This window comes from Manacus vitellinus, unplaced genomic scaffold (assembly GCF_001715985.3).
Source record: "Manacus vitellinus isolate BGI_N305 unplaced genomic scaffold, ASM171598v3 scaffold_3_pilon, whole genome shotgun sequence".
NCBI classification, from domain to species: Eukaryota; Metazoa; Chordata; class Aves; order Passeriformes; family Pipridae; genus Manacus; species Manacus vitellinus.
This window is the reverse complement of record NW_021940535.1, coordinates 28,242,392-28,262,679: the sequence shown is the minus strand read 5'-3', so window position 1 is coordinate 28,262,679 and position 20,288 is coordinate 28,242,392. Positions and strand designations below refer to the sequence as shown.

Below are 20,288 nucleotides of genomic sequence, written 5' to 3'. Positions count from 1 at the left end.
GTTTAGCTTGCACATGAGCAAGAATTTCTTCACAGAAAAGGTGATTAGACATTGGAATGGGCTGCCCAGGAGGGTAGTGGAGTGACTGTCCCCGGACATGAGTGCCCTGAGTGCCATGGTTCAGTTGACATAGTGGTGTTTGGTCATGGGTTGGACCCAATGATCTCCAGAGGTCTTTTCGAACTTAACTGACTCTGACTCTGAACCACAGCTGACAGGGAAACCCTGGGAGAAATCCCGCTCCATCTCCCTCCGCCGCGGAGCAGGGCTGCCCCATTAGCCCATTCCCCTTTCCCTTGATTCCATGCCCGCGTGCGGGATCATCCTCCACCCCGCCCAGTGAGGGTAGTTTATGTGCCGTTCCCGAGCCTCCCGCCAGCTGGAAGCCTGACACGGCCCGCATGCCAGGAGAAACAGCAGGACCCCCATACCGCCCGACGCCCGCGGAGCCAAGGGACGTGTCACTCCACCCAGCCAGGCGGGACAGACGGGCGGGATGTGCGGGCCGGCGCGCCCCCGCCGCCCGCGCTGCCGCACACGCCGATCCGGGGTTAAGCGCGGCTGCAGCGTCGCTTCGGAGCCGCGCTCTGCCTCCGGCCCGGCAGCGGAGACCGCGCGCCGCAGGTGGGGGAGGGACGGGGCCGAAAGTGGAAGGAGAAGGGCTCTCCGGCGCGGGGCCAAGGCCAGCGGGCGCTTGGGGAGCTGCGCCGGCGGGGTCGCCGCGGCGTCCGTGGGCTCGGCGGGGCTGGGCAGGCCCGGCGGGGGCGGGGTGCCTGGCCCGCCGGCCCGGCCTGACCTGACCTGTCTGGCTCCGGCGATCCCCCGAGTTGCGGGCGCCGGAGGCAGCCCGGCAGCGACCGAGCTCGGCGGGCCCTGTCCCAGCCTGCCGGCCAGGACTTCGCCATGTTTGCGAGAGCAGCTGGCGCTGACGGGCGAGAAAACCCCCAAATGCCGGGATTCTTGACTCCCGTGTTTTTGGCAGCGCCAGCCTTAACTGGGCAAGCAGTGCTCGAGAGGTGGGGTTGTCAGGGGGTCACGAAAGGCACCGCTGGTCGTGCCCACCTATGCTGGGCAGGTCTGTGGCTGCCAGGTCGCTACCTTACCCTGCTGCGTGCTCTGCTCTGGAGGAGCTTGTGATGTTCATGATTAAGGCACAGCTGATGGGGCAGGAGATGGTCGCGATTCGAAATCTTTTGATGTATTGAAAAAGAAGTAGGTTTGTAATCTCAAGTTTATGTATTTGCATATAAAGGATAAAAACGCCACCCTAACCTGCTAGAGAAGTATAACAACTTCTCCAGTTGTATAACGTTTCACTTAGTTTATAAACAAAAAGTGTCCTCCCCTCCACCTCCCCGAGTCTTGCATGTAGCACAGGATGTGGTGGTTCTGTGTGTCTGTGACACTGTTTGGATTTTGTCTATATACTATAGTCTTGCAGCGCTGTAGCAATCTGAAGGGTGCAGTCTTAAACAAAGCCACTTATCAAAACATTTTTAATTTACCAAACTGTTTTTAACAGACTGTGAATTTAAGGAAACTCCAAGCAGACTGAAGTGTAACATCAGTTACAAGGGAGAGACTGGATCAAAGTCCAGCTATTAAGGAAGTTGGGTTTCTGGTTTTGGTGACAGTATAGAGGCTGTCACATACGAAGATGTTATATTCTCAGAGTTACTACTCTTCAGCATATAAGTGCTGGATAAAAGACCATGTTCTTGATTATTAGTAAGCTGTAATATGGTTTAGGCTTGGTTGGGGGGGAAAGTATGTTGGAGGATCAAATTTTGTTTGCAAATGGTTCTCTGTTTTCTTATTTGTGAACTGAGACATGTCCCAAGTCTCTGGCACCAGTAAATTCTAACTATTGAAGCTCAGGTAGAGTTGGCATTGAAGGATGCATATGCATCAGTATTTTAATTCAAATAAAGGGTGTGCTCTTGAAAGGAATTCCTGGTTACCCTTGCCTGCTGTGCTTTGATTCATGTCACAGTGTGATCAGGGAGCGCATGAACTCTTCCTTTTGGAAGAAGCTAAAACTAGAAGATGCAGTCCAGTTGCCAGTGGGTGTTGTCAGTCTAGGCAATGGAATGAACACACAAAAACAGATGCAGTGTGGATTTTGGATGCTCAGTGACTGTTTCTTTTAAAGAGTTGCTGCTTGGTCTGTGTTAAGTTGTTAATGTAGACATAGCCTGGGCCTAGTGTCAGCAGAGCATCTAAATTGGGTGTAGTTGTAGCACCACAGCACCAGGGATTGATCCATAAGCTTTCAGGCCTGTAGCTGTGACAGCTATTGCCTAAGCTGCAAGACTCAAGTTTCATAGCAGGAAGGCTGTGGGTCAGCTGCAAGGAGAACAGTAAACAAAAACCCCTTGTGGAATAATTGTCAGCAGCCTTTTCAGGATTTTTTTTTTTCAACAGCCTGATAGTTTTAATTTTCAGTTCAACAATTTCTATTATTGAATGGCTCTCAAACTTAGAATGTTTTAAAAAGTAGCAGCACAAGGGTTAGTACTTTGCCTTCTTGTGAGGGTTTAATGATCTCGATGGAAAAAAAAAAATCCTGCATGTTTGCTGGAGCAGTAACTGGGACTTGTTGGCATTTGTTGACTTACTTTCCTGCTCCCACGTTCACCTATCCTTTGTGGCAATATAATGAATTAATGTTGTGTTTGTGTTACCATCAACATATTTGAGATTTGTTCTGTCTTGAGTGGTTGGCTTAAAATATTCTGACTTGTTTTGCTCTCTTAATCTTACTCTTAGGACTTCCTTTCAGTGAACCAGCATGATAATTGCTAGATGCTGCTTTAAAAATGCCACTTAATGGGAAAAAAAATGGAGTTTTGCATGTTCTCCTTAAATCATGCTGTTCCCCCAGACAGTGATGAATTGAGTGACTGGTGTACCTATGTGTTAAGTAACTAAAATGGCTTATGGGGATAAGCTGATTGCCACTGCTGTACAGATTTATTTTTTTTTTACCTTTGAGTTTGCTTTCCACCTGTTGCAAATTGGGAAGGTTTCTGTTTGCCTCAGTTTATTACAGACTTTAGATCCAACTGTTCTGTATTTCAAAGTGTTTCAGTGTTATGGCTGAAAAGCTACAGTAATGAGAAAAAAGTTAAAATTTGTGTAGGTAACAAAAACGTTTTGTGAGTAATGCTTTTTTTTTTTTTAATAAGTCTTTATAAATGCTACTTGGCAGCAACTATGTTAAACTCACTCCCATTTTTAACTTGACTTTCTTGTGAATTAGTCCTCTTTTGAGTTAAAAGGACTCATCAATTTAAACACCTCGATATCTGTATTTCTAGCTTGGAAACTAGTAGCTGGTTCCATATTATCAAAACAAGTCCAACCTAAAAAACTTGTTAGAATCGGGTCTGTAGAATTAACTAAAAATTGCAAACTTGCTTTCTAGAGCCCAATCTTGATTTTATTTTTTCTTTTATACAAAGGTTGATGTGTTCTGTTAAAGTCTGTACAGTAACAATCCTTTGAAAAGCCCTGCTAGACTGTTGCAACTTTTGCCAGCGATTGTACCCTTCGAACTTTAAAGCCTCTCATAGATCCCCTTTCAACCTGTGCATATTGGAGGATCTGAACAAAGCTCCCAGTTAGTTCAGGTTCTTTACAGCTTGACAGGGCTGTGGTGCTTTGCAGGTCTTAAGGGATCTGAACAAAGGAGACCTGGAGTCATGTCAGACTGTGACCATAGACTAACTGTTACACGGTGCAGGGGAATTAAACACAAGCCATGTTTGAATCATTGTCCCTGAAAACTTTCTTCTGACTTCTATTTTAGACATGGGAAAATCACTTTCTCACCTGCCTATGCATACATGCAAGGAAGATGGCTATGATGGAAGCTCAGTGTCTGATAATGTGAGGAATGGTTTAGTTCACTCGGAAGTGCACAATGAGGACAGCAGATGTGGAGATGTGTCACAGTTTCCCTATGTGGAATTTACAGGAAGAGACAGTGTCACCTGCCCAACTTGCCAGGGAACGGGAAGAATTCCACGAGGTAAGTTGTCTTTGTTATTCTTTTAATTTCTTTTTTAACTTATAAGTTTGTTTCATAACCATGTGCAGTTATAAGTGTAATAATTCATAACAAATAGAGCCCTTCTACTCAAGTTTTTTCATCTTTTTGGCTTTTTAGGACTAAGTATTTTGTTACAATTGCACTACATAAATGGAAAAAATTGGGTCGGTTTTGGCTGTTCAGTGTTGGGTTTTCACTTGTCTGTACAATGCTACTGTTTCTTTCTTCTCAGCTTTAGAGTTGAAAATATATAGGATCTTTGGCTGCCAAGGGAAAGAATAGGCTGCCTAGCATTAGTCTTCATACCTAACTGGGGTTTTTTTCACTTTGCCCTCATATTTTGTTTTTCCTTTTGATATGGAGCTGTTTTGTTACATTTCTCTCCTGTATGATAAGCCACCTAAATAGCTATCTAGGAAGCAATCTGTGAAAGGAGAATGCAGAATATCTGAAAGTGGGCAGAAGGAGAGAGTGACAAACACAGCAGGCCAAGGGACAGTCTTCTGCTTCAGCTGCAAGATCTTCCCTTTGATGGGGGGGAGAACTGATGAGATTTAGTGTTTGGATGTGCTTTTGCCAGACCCCTTATCCAAAACAGATTATTGGGTGTAAAAGCTCTTGGAACTGATTTTGACCAACATCTCAGGAAAACTGAGTGATGTCTGTGCTGTGTCCTTCTACATGTGCCTCATTGAGATTAGGTTATGATATAGTTCAAAAATACTTGTGCCTCACATATGTATAAGTGGCAGGGGGCACAGTTAAACAGTTGTAAATATAAGAGATTTGTGTTTTAGCTGTTAAACTTCATCCTATGATTGGAGTGAATTCAGCAAATTTGAAGTGTGGAAAAGCTATGAAACTAAAAATTATATTAACCAAAAGACTATAGAGAAGGAAGTTTGTTCTGTTAGCTTGCTAACTTGAAATACTAGATAATATCAATAGCAAGTTTTACTCAAAACCGTGCTAGCTAAAATGCAGAAATAATGGGATTCCTGTGTTCTGAAGCTTATTTCTTGACTGTGGCATCTCTAGATGTAATACTTAAATGTGAGTTAATTATTTTTTGAAGTAATTATTTTGCAGTAACTATTAAAACATGCATGTTGTCCATACATTCTAATGAAATAATGTGATTAAAGCTAGAATTTTAAATGAGCTGTTAGAACTAAGAGCATTGTCTTTTTAATTATTCCTTAGTACTTTAGAGAAGAAAATAATGTTTGGAGGTTTTTTGAGGGAATAGGGTATAAATTAAGTGTTCACAGAATGACTACATGACTCATAAGTCTATAATACACGATTATGGCTAAACTATAATAAATATGTGAAATTATGCTTTGTAACTTGGAAAGCTTTAACTTTTTCAGTATGATATGGTATGAAAGCAGGACTGTGCTGTTGTGTTCAAAGGTTGAAGATGCTTAATTGAAGCAGAGATGAAAATTTGTTTTAAACTGGTCGAAGTTTTTTAGAAGGTTGATGTTTTTCATGTTAGTACCTCCTTGGTTAGGATGCTTTGCCTAGCTTAGTGATTCAGCATGGAATTACTTCCAAGTGCTTAATTAGCTAAGTGATGATTTGGTCAAATTCTGCATTTGGCTTAAAAAGTGCAAATATGACTTGGCCTTGAGGCCTCTGTTCTCATACAGGCAAATCTCAGTGCCACAGCAAAGAGCAAAAGCTACATAGGCAGGTGTCGTCCATGTATTTTCAACAACTCATCTGTGCCTGTGTTCTTTACTTCTACTGTTAAGATATTCCCCTTTTAAACATGCTGTCTAGTGACATTACTTGTTGTTTGGAGGAATTCCAGTAGATACTTACTTTCACTTACAGGGTGCTGCAGCCCAGCAGCACCATGATAAATGGTTTTCTATACCAGTGAATGCAGTGTGTGTATAACTTGTGTTGCCAAGGCCATCCATATTGTTACATGGTAGTTGCAGCTTGGGTTTGTTGTTCGTTAGGGTTTTTTTTAAACAAACCTGACTTCTGCTTTTCAGAACAGTACATGAAGAATGCCTTCTGTATCAGTTCTTACTGCCCAAGCTTCTACATGTTTTGTCCTATGACTTTATATGGTCTGGCACAGAGAGCTCAAAGCTGTTCTATCTCTGTTTTCCTCCAGGAAGTGGTGCCAGAGGCAAGCTGCCTTCCGTGCATGTGTGCAGCACAGAGGTGGAATTTATTGGTGTTTTGGTCTTTGCAGACTTGGTGTTTTTTCCTCTCAGTGTTGTGTAATCCATGCTCTATTTTAGAAAATGACAGAAGCTGCAGTAGTATTTGACTTGATTATCTAGAATTTAAATGTTTATCATTAGTGTTTATTCTTTGGTGCCATTAAGTCACAATGGGCACTCAGGTAAAACTGCAACAATACTTATTCTTTGCTTAAATTCTTAAAGGGTGTTTTTGTTTTCAGGGCAGGAAAATCAGCTGGTAGCATTAATTCCATACAGTGATCAGAGACTGAGGCCAAGAAGAACGTAAGTTAATGGTTACTTGTCATACATGGATCTACAGTTAATTATTCTCTTCTAGTTAAAATTCAAGAATTTAAAGGAGATAGTGATAAGAAGAATCAAGCTGAGATCACTGGAATGTTCTCTTGCATTCTGTACTGAAAGAACCTTTATCGTGAGTTATGTCAGTCTTAACCTCTAACTTCAGGAGAGTTATTTATTAACAGGTGTGCATACTTCCATCACAGTATGTCTTAGCTAAGTACAAAGCTAAGTAATACTGTATGACCTATTCATATAGATACTTATCTGTGTGTTTACAGTAATGATGCAAGTATTTATCAATCTCTGTGGTATCTTAATTGACCTAAGCAGATACATCTTCACTGTTAAAGTCTGAGTCAAGTGATTGCTTCTTTGAGCCACTACTACTAAATAAGTCACCTGATTTTTGCAAGTAGTAAAGTCAACAAATTCATCATTCTGATACAGTATATTTATTTTTTTCCTAGGATCTACTTAAAGGTTTCATTACAATGCTCAGGGCTTCTTGCTCTGACACATTTGGGGTTTTGTTTTTTAGTTTTGTTTTTGTTTCTTTGTTTGTTTTGTTTTCTCTAATGTTTGGATAATGTTTGATGTTTCTGTAGTAAACAGAAATGATCACCAGGAAAAAAAATACAGTAACTTCACGTAATATATTCTGATCATACACCTGATGTAACATTAGTACAAATTTGAAATGTATTACTGTAGTGTTCTAATTTTGACAAAATTGGAGCTACAGTAGAGTCTTTTATTTGTGGGTGGGGTTTTTTATTATCTCACCCACACACACCCCCACCCACCCACACCCACACCATTAGATTAATTGTGGATTTCCTGCTCCTTATCTGGAGTCTAACACTTTCCCTGAAAGTTGGGATTCTCTGTCATAAGAGCTTTATTTTGCTTTCTGGGTGTGTTGTGCAAGAGTCCTGCTGAATGACAGAAGTTGTGCTATAAATGAATGTTAAGAGGAAGTGCTTTTGTTTCAAAACGCAAAAATATTTATCTCTTCCATTTTTCTCTATAAGTTACAAGTGTTGGAATAACTGTGGTTTGAAATGTGATTTCTGATGTATAAACAAGAGTAACAGCTGTTTTGATACATAGATGTGAAGTGCAGCATAGCTATTTTTTCCCTTTTAGAAGCTATTGGAAGCTAGAAATAGACTGAATTACTTGTATTGACTAGTCCTGCTACTTATCACTTACAGAAAGTAGCATGCCACTGTTGTTTAACGTGCTTTTGACTCTGAAATGTGCTCTTTTTTTCTCCAGAAAGCTCTACGTGACTGCTTCTGTAACTGTATGCTTACTGCTTTCTGGGTTGGCTGTATTTTTCTTGTTTCCTCGCTCAATTGACGTTCAGTACGTTGGTGTGAAGTCAGTGTATGTCACTTACGAACAGGGTAGACGCATAATATATCTAAATATTACGGTAAGTCTGACTGTCTCTTTGGATGTTTGTACTGAATAATGCATCAAGGGATAGTGATAGTTTAATATACATAGAAGTTCTGGTCTAGCTGACAAGCTTAGTCAGTGCCTTAAGAAATAGAAGCAGCTAAAATGACCAGTTGGAAAAGTGTAACTGTATCTGCTGTGGCTCGTTCCTGTATCTACAGCTAATAGAACTGGAATTACAAGCTAACACTGGGACTTTTTTTTTTATGGGAACAGTGATTTTGGAGTTTTCTGCATTATTTTTGGAATATAAGTGAAAGGTAATGTGTCTATGTAGGAATGCTATTTGATACTACCCTTGTATTATGCATTTGTCAAAATTGGGGCTGAGGAAAAATGATTTCTTATCCACCTTATAACTTAGAAGAGTTCTTTCCTCATGGTTCTTGACTTCTTGGTAATGCACTCAATACAGGGTTGCCTAAAGACTTTAGGTAGAGTTCTTCATTTTAAATAAAGCAAAACTACCTTGGGAGAAAAGGGTCCTCTGATAGCTAAATTTCCTGGAAGGAATAATTGAGGATAGGAAGGAATTCGGTATTTGCAGTGGAGGGTTGTCGCCAGGGAAGTTGTGAAGAAGTTTGTGCTGCTCAATATATTCACTGAACAAATCCTGAGAAAGGAGTTAAGTGATGGTCCATTACATCACTCCTCCCCACAATCATAGCAAGTAAGAAAATTTACTTGCATCATTTCAGGTGTTACTGTCTCATGCACAAGTTTCAAAATGCTTCCTCTGTGTATCTCATGAAGATACACAGAATGGATTAGCTGTTAATGTTTTGTGTTTGTTTTTTTTCAGAACACACTAAATATAACGAATAACAACTATTACTCTGTTGAAGTGGCAAATATCACAGCCCAAGTTCAGTTTTCAAAAACAGTTATTGGCAAAGCACGTTTAAACAACATCACCAACATTGGTCCTCTGGATATGAAACAGGTAAGTAGTATAGGCTTTCAAAGTTGAATACATGTTAATCTGCATATATAGATCTACTCATTTGTGTTTTCATTACTTTCTTTTTTAGATTGATTATATGGTGCCCACGGTCATACAAGATGAAATGAGCTACATGTTGTAAGTATATTCACCTCTAAATATCACATGGGTCTAATTAAAAATTGCAATGGTGTTAAAAGCAACTTTTTCCAAAGTTAGCATAAATCTGCTTGCAGAGATGTTGTTGCATTTTCTTAAAGTTTAATAGTACTGAAGAATAGTTCAACCACAGTTGTTTCAATAATTTCATATAGTGACTTCCTGTACCTGGCACTTAGCCCTTTAAATTGTTTCTCTCCAAATGATTTAGGCCTTGGCAATAGCTGCTTTGGAGGGTGAAGGTGCATGTGGGTTCCCCTAACAGGTTCTCTAGTAACTTTCCTACAACTTTCTCTGCAGTAGAAGAAAATTTGTATTTAATACTATACAAATTAAAGACTAATTTGCATTTCTTTGCTTCAGACCATGTGTATACAATAGTAAGCAGTATTTACAGCCTGCCCTTTGTGTGGTTTTATTCATAGCTTCTGAAAGTTCATTTGTCCAACAGACTGTTAGCTCATTGTGTCTTGGTAAAAAAGATAAATGTTAGTTCTCTTACACTGAAATGCAGACTGAAAAGAAAGAGTTAACTATTGAGACTTCAGGTCCATGTGCAGTTCCAGTGGATGACAGCCCCTTCTAGTTCTGCAGTGTTGGAATAAATTGAAATAGGTATGAAATAGCAAGAGGGGCACAAATTCTAAATAAATGGAAAGTGTTGAACTTCTGTCACCTTTTAAAAGCATGTAAGGTAGCTTAATGTAAACACTGAATCCTGTGAATCTGCTCACTCTTTGGATGTATGAGGAATAAATAAACTTCATAACCTTCATAGAAGTCATGCTAATACCTACCTAGTTGTGCTTCTGGTGCAATAATACATTGAAACTTTCATGGTCAGTACTGTGGCCTCAACTTCAGTAATGCTGTTGAGAGTCTGTTCCCAACATTAGCTGCAACTTTCCCCTGCAAGCTGATGGCTAGCCTTAGAAAAACCTGCATGGCTTTGGATGTGTAAAAAGATATAGACAGGCAGAAGCTGTCTGTAGTCTGAACTGACTGGCTTCCAGACTCCTCTGCTTGACATTTGGAGCCTTGGCAACAGTGGTGTGGAACAATGATGCACTCACTGGTCCAGCTTGGAGATATGTTGTGCAGTAGAAACAGTGAAGCTGTAATGCATCAGTGCCAGCAGGCTGTAAGGTGAACTTGCCCTCCTTCAGGACTGTTTGTGAATGTTGCTAGAAGAGCAGACTAATAGGTCATTTGTACATGTGAGAGAATATTTGTTGCTTCAGCACAGGGACACTAAGCATGGACTATACTTAGTGAAGAGACCCATGACTCTAGAAGTTTGTGTCAGTTAAGTTCTTGTACAGGCTGTTAGAGCAAGGTCCTAGTGAGTAGCACTCACTAACTTTGCTGTCATGTGTTTGAAATGTACTAAAAAGAACATGAACCACATACAAAATTATAGCTGTTCATTTTCTCCATATTTTCTGTATGTTACACAGTTGTTATTAGTTGACTACCCTGAGCTATTGACAGTTATTGTTGATGGGTTTCTACTCCTTCACTGTGTTGTGAGTCTGGAAACCTGGGTTTGCTGTATGGAGCAACCCTGGAGACAGCAAGTGAGCTTCCTTTGTTTGAATACCTAGCCAAGATAGCTTCAGCTTGTCTTATTGGGCTTTTGTATTTGTTTCTGTGTTTGGGTTTTTCTCCACATAAAAATACGAAGGCCCTGGGCTTATCTTTCTAATACAGATAGTGTTGTGGGTTATAGCATTGGGGGATTTTACAGTGGATCACATTTCAGTGTTTCCCCAGCTAGTTAATTTAGGTCTTGCTTTAGTCCTAGCTCCCAGGTTTGGATCCCAGAGAGTGTGTGTCCTGTAAAGTCAGCTTAGGTTGAATACCAGAGATTCTCAATGACATGAAGTGTCTGCATTCAGCCAACCTGCATGATGAAATCAACATCATACAGGGCATTTCCACATTTATTTTAGAGAGCTGGCTCAATGTGGAGTTCACCTTCAATGTAGTTTCCTAGCTACAGTTTTGTGCTGTGTAGTGTTTGTTGGTATTTTTTTTATTTGGTTGGTTTGTGGTTTGTTTTTTAAAGCAGATTAATTTTCATCTAATCTTGACTTAAAAAAAACCCAGCATGTTGGTGTTGCCCCTCTCTACTTGTCAGCCAGTATGTACTATTGTATGTGAGCTGGCTTTATATTGTGTTACAGGTTGTCTATATTTAGGATTAGAAAAGTACATTAACTGAGGGTATCTGGCATTATGGTCTAACTAAATTCTGATTTAAGCCTAGCAGGGAAAACAAAATCAAAATGTTTGACATTGGTACAGATATAAAACAGCTTTTAATACCAAACTGTTTGATTTGTATTTTCTTACAATTTGGATCGCCTTTGTTCATTCACTGTTTAATACTATATTGTATGTTTGTTGGTGCAAGGGGAAAGAATGACCACGGCGTTGACCACTGAAATGTTGTGGTGGCTGCCATGCAATCTTACTGCACTGATCACATGGTTTTCATTCTAGAGCTGATAGATTGGTGCCCAAGAGCAAATGATTTAAGAAGTGGGGGTTAAAAATATGCACTTACATGGTGCTTTGTATAACTGGTACGTAGGCGCGTGTCAGAAAACATCACTCTGAAAAGGTTTTCTTGCAAGAGAACAATAACCTTGACTTTAGAATCTCTGTATATTGGCTAAAGGTTACTTTGCATAATGTAGAGGTGGATGAGTGCAAAAAATAAAAGGGACTTTCCTAAGTTGTTGGTACGTGTTGAGCAAGAATAGCAGTACCTTCAGGATGTTTGAGGGGGGTTTTTAATGCTGACTTTACCTGAAAAAATGCTAAAATTGGCATAACATTGATCTTTTCTTGTAAAGTTTCTATATATAGAATTCCACGTGAAGTGGAGTTGCAGCAAATTATTTCTGTATCCCTTCATACTGAAAATCTTTGTCAGTGGCAAAGTGATATCAACAGGCTTTAATGTAGTGGTTTAGGTTAACTTTTTTAGCTTCTAAAGATGGAGTGAACAGTTTCTTAGGACAGTTCTGTTGTCAGGCATTATATGTTAGCAAACACACGTTTAGATTTGTCCTGTGAAAGCAAGACTGTATATATAAAACAGATCTAGGTGACCATACAGTAACTGCTGGTGACTTAGAGCAAGTGATTTTATTGCCATTGCTACCAACTCTGTAGTCTCTGTCAGAATTTCCAGTTGAAACCACAAGTCTTGCTTTTTAGATAATTACCTTGAAAGGTTTGATGCAAATCCAATAATTGTTTTTCTTTTTTTGCAGTGACTTCTGTACTTTACCATCTATCAAAGTACATAACATAGTGGTGATGATGCAGTAAGTATGGCAAACTTTCTATTTGTTGGAAAAAATTTTAGAAGCTGTGTAATTGTTATCAAAATATTACTTAGAAATATTTAATCCTGGAGTCTTTGCATCATAGATAAAATGAAATCAACGTGCTTTCTAGTTCTTGAAACTGAACCAGGCCTTTTGACAGGTTCTGGTGGTGTAAAGACACTCAAATAAACAGAACTGTTGTTACTGTATCTGCTCTGCAGTTGGGCTGTACCTGTGGAGCTACTAATGTCTCAAAGACTTTAAAATGACTTTGTGTATCAGCCACTGTTCAGAACTTGCTGAGAACTTTGTCATCTTGAAGGAGTTACAGGCTTTAGTACTCTGTCAGAGATTGCTTTTTGTGACGTTGCATAAATTTCAGCATGGTGGGTTGTAGGGGTCTGTGTTTAGGCTAGACATACGATGACTTGTCTAATCATTTGCTTTCTCATCACTAAAAAAGATATTATGAGCAAACCTCAGCTTTAGCATCTTCAGAAAAACAAGTGTGTACTCAGGGAACCAGATGTCTTGTATGGAGAAAATCTATCGTGGTAAATTACTAATGTTTTTAAATTTATTTATAACATGTTTTGTTCCAAAACTTTCTCCTTAAAAACCCTAGTAGTATAACAGCACATTTATAGAATAGGAAACTCAAAATCTCTTCTGTTTTGTCTTTTTAAGAGTGACAGTGACAACCTCGTACTTTGGCCACTCTGAGCAAACATCCCAGGAGAGATACCAGTATGTGGACTGTGGAGGAAACACGACCTATCAGCTGGGCCAGTCAGAATATTTAAATGTACTTCAACCTCCACAGTAGAAGCACCTGCTGGTTGGTCTGGAATGACTGCTGTTGGTGCTTGCAGAGATCCTTTGGATAGGACTGGTACTACATGAGGGGGAGAGTACGTGCAATGTACAGCATAGCAAACATGGTGACCTGTTCGCTTTAGATACAAGGAGGGAAGAGGTGCAAAATGTATATAGGCACACTTGTTAAGTGTTGTGTTTTTCCCTTCTGTTTGCTTTCTGTTACTGTAAGCACCTCTGTCAAGTTGTGTGGTGGGAGGGAGAGGGGGAATATTGGATTCTTGAACAGAACTGGGACCTTTCCTTACAGTGTAGTACATCATCTTAGAGTAACTGTGTTTATGTCTGTGTTTAGGTGAAATGTGTCACTAATGAGCATTTTAAAAAAAATTATAAATTTTAAGATTATACTTCAGTTCTTGATATTTGACTATTGAAAAAGGCAGTATTACTACTTAATAACAAGATTACTTTAAAGTATCTGGGTGTGAAACTTCTATTAGTAACCCAGTGACAATAGTTCTTTATTTTGGGATTCTATGTTTTTGTTTGCTATACATGATTAGAGGTGACATGCAGTCTGTGACAGCCAGGAAAGCTCTCTTGGATGACACTGCACTTGAATGTGCAACTTCTAGAATCATTCTTATTCCCTCCTGCTACCTCTGGGATGTTATAAGGAGAATGTACATTGTTAAATTTAAAGTCAGGTTTAAAACTAAACAAAAAACAACCCCCACAACAATTACTGACAAAGGAAAAATTCAAGACTGTAGAAAATTAATAAGTAGAGGCTTTGCCGGTGTGTTTTATAGTAAACTTTTGAGAATAGCTATGAAAATCAGTATTGTGCAGTTGGAACTAGATGGGAAACTTTAAGCACAGGTTTGGAGAACTTCATGTAAATTTTCATGATTTTTATTGTTTTAATATACTGTGTATTTAAGCTACTTCTAAGTGTTAATATGTTTGGTTGTGCTTATTTCTTGCACAGGCTCAGTAAGCAAATGCAGTAGTTACTGTATCTCCAGAGCACTCACAGTTCACATCAAAGTTAAGGGAAAACGCAGCAATCCTTTCTGTAAGGGTAAATGCTGATGTAATTGCAAGACTGACTCACAGCAGTAAATAGCATAGTTTGCACGGTGAGAATTTCCAGGGTTCTTATCAAGTATGGTGATTATAAATTTTGGGTCCAAAGTTACTTGACTCCTTAGGGCCGACTGTTCTAAGGGTTGGGTGCAAAATGTTTTAATTAACTAGATCAGGATTGGTTTATTTCTGAATTAGATAAGATGCAGCTATAAGAAGGTACTGTTGAGACTGTTGCATTTTAGTGAATGATATTTTTTTTTTAAATAGATGTTGTGGGTTTTGTCCTGCCCTTCTGCTGGAAATAAGTTACACAAAATGAATTAGCAATAAACACTATGGAAAAAAGCTGCTGGGTAACTTCTTGCCCCTAACAATCTCTGATGCTCCAGTACTTCAGTCAAGAGAGATGTCTACATTACTCTTTCCTTTACTGGCCTCTCTTAGATAGACCTAAGGGGATGGATGGGGAAAAGAATATCAGTGATGTAAGGCTTACTTAGGAGGCGTTACTTAACCATACAGAAAAAACCCCAAAACAAAACCAAAAAAACCCTTCTTTGTTTGAAATGCTATGAGCACTTACTCTGACAGTCTCTGAAAACTTTTGGAACCTGAACTGTCAGTTTCATATAGTTTTTGATAAGATGATGATGTCAGGTTTTGGCTTTAGAGAATTTCTGGAATTGGAGTAGTCAATTTGGATGACTTCCTGTAGTTATATTCTGAAAATTATTCTTGAGTTTTGGCCCTTGAAAGTAAGCATTCTTTATTACAGCTTGCAATCATGAGGGAAACTAGTTCACAATTGACTAGTCTTTCTAGGGTATAGATGAGGTTCAGTCCTGTGGCTGCTAAAATGCATGGATAAGCTTGTCTGAAAGGTGATAACTAAAAACCAGGATAGTGGAGAGCTGGCTAAAAGCAGAGGGGTTAACTTTTCGATATTACTTGTTATAGGAACATTTGCTTATGTTGGAGAGCAGGGAGAGAATTCTGATTTAAATCATGTTAGATCTGAAGTCAGCCAGCAAGTGACGCAGGCGTTTTCTTCTAGGCCTAAGTATTTAGACCTAGAGCGTTGGTTTTGTTTGTTTGGGGGTTATTTGTTTGGGGGTTGTTATTTGTTTGGGTTTTTTGAAAGAGAAAAGAAGAAAGCAGCTCTAGGCAGATATTTACATTCATTTAAAATATTTTTTTATTCCAAGGGTGAAAGGTAGTCTAAAATAACTGGAATAGCACAATGACAAAATTATTTGGTGACAGTAGTGAACGCTGCTTTTGAACAAGCATGGCAAAAGGAGGTTACACTTTATGCAGTGATGAGACTCAAACTGACTTTTGAAATTTTGGCAGACATACTGAGCAAAATACATACTTAAATCTGTAGATCTTAACCTTGCATGTAGTGCTTGGTGTTGGTTAATTCAAATTAAAGAATTGAGTGGAGTTATTCTTTCCGTGTATGTGTCAGAAGGGGAAAGGTACAACTCAGTTTTTGTCCTGTAGGATATCTAATGGATATAAACTTTAACACCATCAATTCATGGTAGACTTACTGAATGATGAAGAGTTCTCACCTTAAAAATAGTGTGGGTTAAAGGTCCTGTTGAGTTCTCAAATTAAGTCAGTATGAGAGAAGTAAGAGTAACAGTAACAGGCTTAAGGTTCTGCAGGTGTTAGTATCTCCTTGCATAACTGTCAGCATATTACTAACCAAACAAGGCAAGTATTCTAATTTATCTACTAATTTTAATATAACATCTCATCAGATAAGCGAGTAAACGTCTGTGTGAATACTTAACTTAGACTAGATTTATGTGGCTGACCTTGGAAACATGCTAAGAGAGCAAGGGAACTCTATTAACTTGTATAACTTTTTAAACAAGGTATCAGAATAGATCCAAGTGACAAACCTGTCATTTTTCACATTTATTTTATCTTGATTTTAAAATAAAAAAAGGCAAACCTTTCAGTTCACTATAAATAAGAAGAAATTCTCTCCAGAAAGTGAGCTTGAAGAATTGTGGTTTTTTCCTGACTTGTCTTCATGTGTGTAAGATAGATAGTTTCTGAAGGATTTCTTCTGAAGTGATTCATATTTCACTTGTAATTTCCCCATAACCTTCTAATACTATAAAATACCTTTATACTGGCATCATAGTATGTTTATTTCTAGTAGAGTTGTTTTCACTTGAATTCTTTGTAGCAATTCCTGTACCAAATCCTGTTGCACTTTAAAATGGAAGCTCTGTTAGTTACGCCTTATAACAGTGGTCCAGATGTTGCACTGTAATGGCACTATTGAAAATCAACTTAATGTATTCTGTATAGAATAACTGTAAAATTTCAAAATCATAACTTAAGTATGGAACACCTAAATGCATAAAAATGTTGGCTATTTGGCATTGGAGAGCAAAATTATTGTACATTTTAAATATGTTGCTTTAAAAATAAATAAATGAATTGATGAAGCTACCAAACCATCAGAGATCCAACACTCAAATATCTTTTTGGAGAGATTTAAAGAGAAGTGCTCTTACTAAAAGATGTAGTACCTGACACTCACTGTTGAATTCCTGGTGTGGGGAAAGGCCTGTAGAAGCTCATTCATCATTTCTTTGATCATCTTGATATTTAGGGGATAGTTGCTTAGTTCTTAATCTTTCACGAAGACAAGCATAAGTATCTTTTTCCTGTGTGGATAGCTTTGAAATTCTTAATGCACTTCTGATGTGTGCATGACCTTGATTTTAACATTGTAGTGTTTATATTTTGCAGTCTGATGTTGGCAGACTTAAGTACACGCCTTAGTTGACTTTGCTTCAAATTGTCCTTGAAGTTCTGCAAGTGAATATATTTTTCATTGTCGTACATTGCAAACATGCCTGGGCTTTTTAGTGTGTGGTGTTTAGAGGGAACCATTTAAGCACCAAATCTCTTAAATGCTTGGATTGAACTGTTAGGGTCTTTAACCTTCTGACTGAAGGTTGTGCCCTCATGATGGAAAGCATGGTGCTTGGAGTAGTATGAGAGAAGCTTCTAGATTCAGAAAAAGTTAAAAAAGAAATAGTGTTATCTCTTATTCAGCACTTAAAGCTTCCTTGTTTTTTGTGGGAGTGGTAGTTGTGGTTTTGTTTTTCTTCCCATCCCTCCCACCCCCCACATTTGTAGCAGAACATCTGTATGTTCCTAGACAGCACATTCTGAAATGAGTGACCTGTTTCAGAGTTGGGCAGCGGCATGAAGTGGAATGTCAGTTGAACTGGACTTTAAATGTTATGAGATTATTAAGACTAATGGTGGTACCTCTAAGAACTATTTTTTTTACTTGTCTGTCCAACAAAAAGCCACAACCCTAGCAATGCTTCCTGGCTTACTATTACTTCTGAAAGGGAGTGATAAATAATGTGAGTGCAACCAACATACTTCAGTAATGGACTACTTGCAACCAGCAGAATATTTGGTTTGTGATGGCCCTGATCATGCAAAATAGTTTAGATTTTTTTATTTTGGCCTTGGGAGGAAGGAATAAAACCTAACCAAAACATGATGGAAACAATAATTTGGCTATGGGAAACACTCAGTGTTTGTTCCACTTGAGAAGTCACCTTCCTATTTTATCTTTAGCTGGGGAGTTCTGGTCATTACCAGAGTGCTAGTTTGGGGTAGTTCTGCTGCCCTATAGCTCTTGCCATGTAAGCCTGATTCTCCACTGGTTTGGGAGGCCTGTTGTCCAGGAATCTGCATGGAACCTGAATGCTTGGCAGTGTAGTGAGAGACTGTCCTGATCCTCAGACTGTCCTCTTCCACCAACCATCACAAGGGTCCTACAGCGTAGATGTGTATGTCTCCTGGGAACTGAAACTGCTTTTGCTTTGCATGGGCAGGGTTGTTTAGTACCAGACATGTGAGTGTATTATGGTGCCTGAATATTTTGGATCTGTCAGTGATTTAGCTCTTTTGTTTTGTTTAAGGAAGCAAATTTAACTACTGTTAACATCCACTGTACAGAGTGTGCATATAACAGCTTAAGATATGTATAGAAATACTAATGAGTGATAACTATTTTTGTAACTTAAGATGTTCTTGTAACTGTGTAGCAAACAATCTATCCACTTAAGCATGATAAACACTCTAGAAGTAAAAGGGTATTTTGGAATGACTTGTAGGACACAAGCTGTCTTAATGTAAGTTAACTGGGACAAGGAATCTTGTTATTTAGAGGTTCAGACTCTGGAGTTAACTTCACTCTGAATATATGTTTCTAGATGGGATTGTTTGACTCAAAGAATGATATTAAATTTTCTATTTAAAAAACTTGGATCATGTATCTCTCCTTTTTCTTTTTTTAACTGACTTAATTTTTTTTTCTCCTTCTCCCTGTCTCCCACAAGTTTTCCCCCCATCTGACCATATTTTCTCACTAATTTTCATGTATCTTCAATGGTATGACTTCAGTTTTTGTAACTATTGGCATTCCATGATGTGAAAACTTTGCAATCTACTTTTTTTTGATACTACGTTTTATTGTGTTAAGTCTGTAATAAACTGAAGTATCTGAAAGCTGAACACCATATGTGAATGAATTAGTGTTGTCTGACTGAGCTACTGAAGTGGCTGAGTTCAAACCTGGGCTGCTGTGGTGGGTTGACCCCTGCCAGCCAGTGAGCCCCCACCCCACTGCTCATACACTCTTCCCCCCAGTGGTGGAGAGGAATAGGACAAAAGCGAGAAAACTCTTGGGTCAGGATAAAGACAGTTTAATAGGAGAAGCAAAGCTGTGTGCACAGGCAAAGCAAAAAAAGGAATTTATTTCCTCCCAGCAGGCAGGTGTTTACAACAGGAAGACAAACACCATAACTCTGAATGGCCTCTCTTTCTCTTCACCCTGAGCTTTTATGGCTGAGCATGATGCCATGTGGAATAGCCTGTTGGTTGGTTAGGGGCATCTGTCCTGGCTGTGTTCCCTCTCAGCTTTTGACCATCCCCAGCCTAGTCCCTGAAGGTTTGGGCAGAGTGAAGGGTGGGGAGGAAGAGGAGGCAATGAAAAATTAAACCTCTGTGCTGTATGAGCACCATTCAGCATTAGCCAAAACACTGGTGTGTTATCAGCACTGTTTTAGCCACAAACCCAAAGCAGAGAGCTGGGGCGGGGGGTGAAGAAATTTAACTCCATCTCATCCAGACCCAGTTACAGCTATTTGCAAAGTTATATTAGGCATTGATTATCACCTAAAAGTTTTAATCTTTAAAAACTGGGCAACAAAGAAGATGGCTTTGGAACATTCATAATATTCAAATGTTACAAGTATTCTTACACAGATATTTTGGAAAACCTTAGGGGTTATTTTTAAGGTTTCTCCTGGAGAAACCTGTTGTAGTTTCATGACTGCTACATCAGATTTCTGGTCTGGATAACTAATGAGTTAGTATGTCTTAGTATGTAGAGAGATTTTTGTGTTTTGTTTCAACTAGTGGATCTCTTTACAAAGACTAATTTTTTAAAAACTAAGTTTGTATGGGAAAATAATTTCAGTCATGCTTGCTATTTTCTTTTCCATGCGGTCCTTTTTCCTTCCCAGAGTTGTCATAATCATTGTTATGACTGTCCAAGCCCTGTATTGAATGTTATAAAATTGGAGAACAGTAACCTCTAAGCAGTACTTTGCTATGTATAGATAAATGCTCGAAGAGATGTGAAGAACTATTTCTGTCTTGTTCTACCTACCTGGAGATGGGTAGACAGAATTATATCTTTAGCAGTGAACAGTTTTATTTGATCCAAATACTTCAGACTACATGATTTGGATTCCTCTCGTGGTTTGTTTTTTTTTCCCCTGTTCAGAGTGGGTAGGGGAGTACAAAAGTGAAATCCTACCTGACAAATTTCAAATACCGCCTTG

The 20,288-nt window shown here is 39.0% G+C and overlaps 1 protein-coding gene across 1 annotated transcript; it reads left to right on the top strand.

The window, feature by feature from the left end:
* The first annotated feature begins 1,092 nt into the window (after nt 1-1,092).
* TMEM106B (transmembrane protein 106B) lies at nt 1,093-18,954 on the top strand. Its single transcript, XM_008921548.3, has 8 exons — nt 1,093-1,216; nt 3,812-4,033; nt 6,483-6,546; nt 7,846-8,005; nt 8,834-8,974; nt 9,063-9,112; nt 12,418-12,471; nt 13,162-18,954. Exons 2-8 carry the CDS (start codon nt 3,814-3,816, stop codon nt 13,298-13,300), a joined length of 828 nt encoding a protein of 275 aa, XP_008919796.1. The 5' UTR covers nt 1,093-1,216; nt 3,812-3,813; the 3' UTR covers nt 13,301-18,954.
* Nucleotides 18,955-20,288: the final 1,334 nt, after the last annotated feature.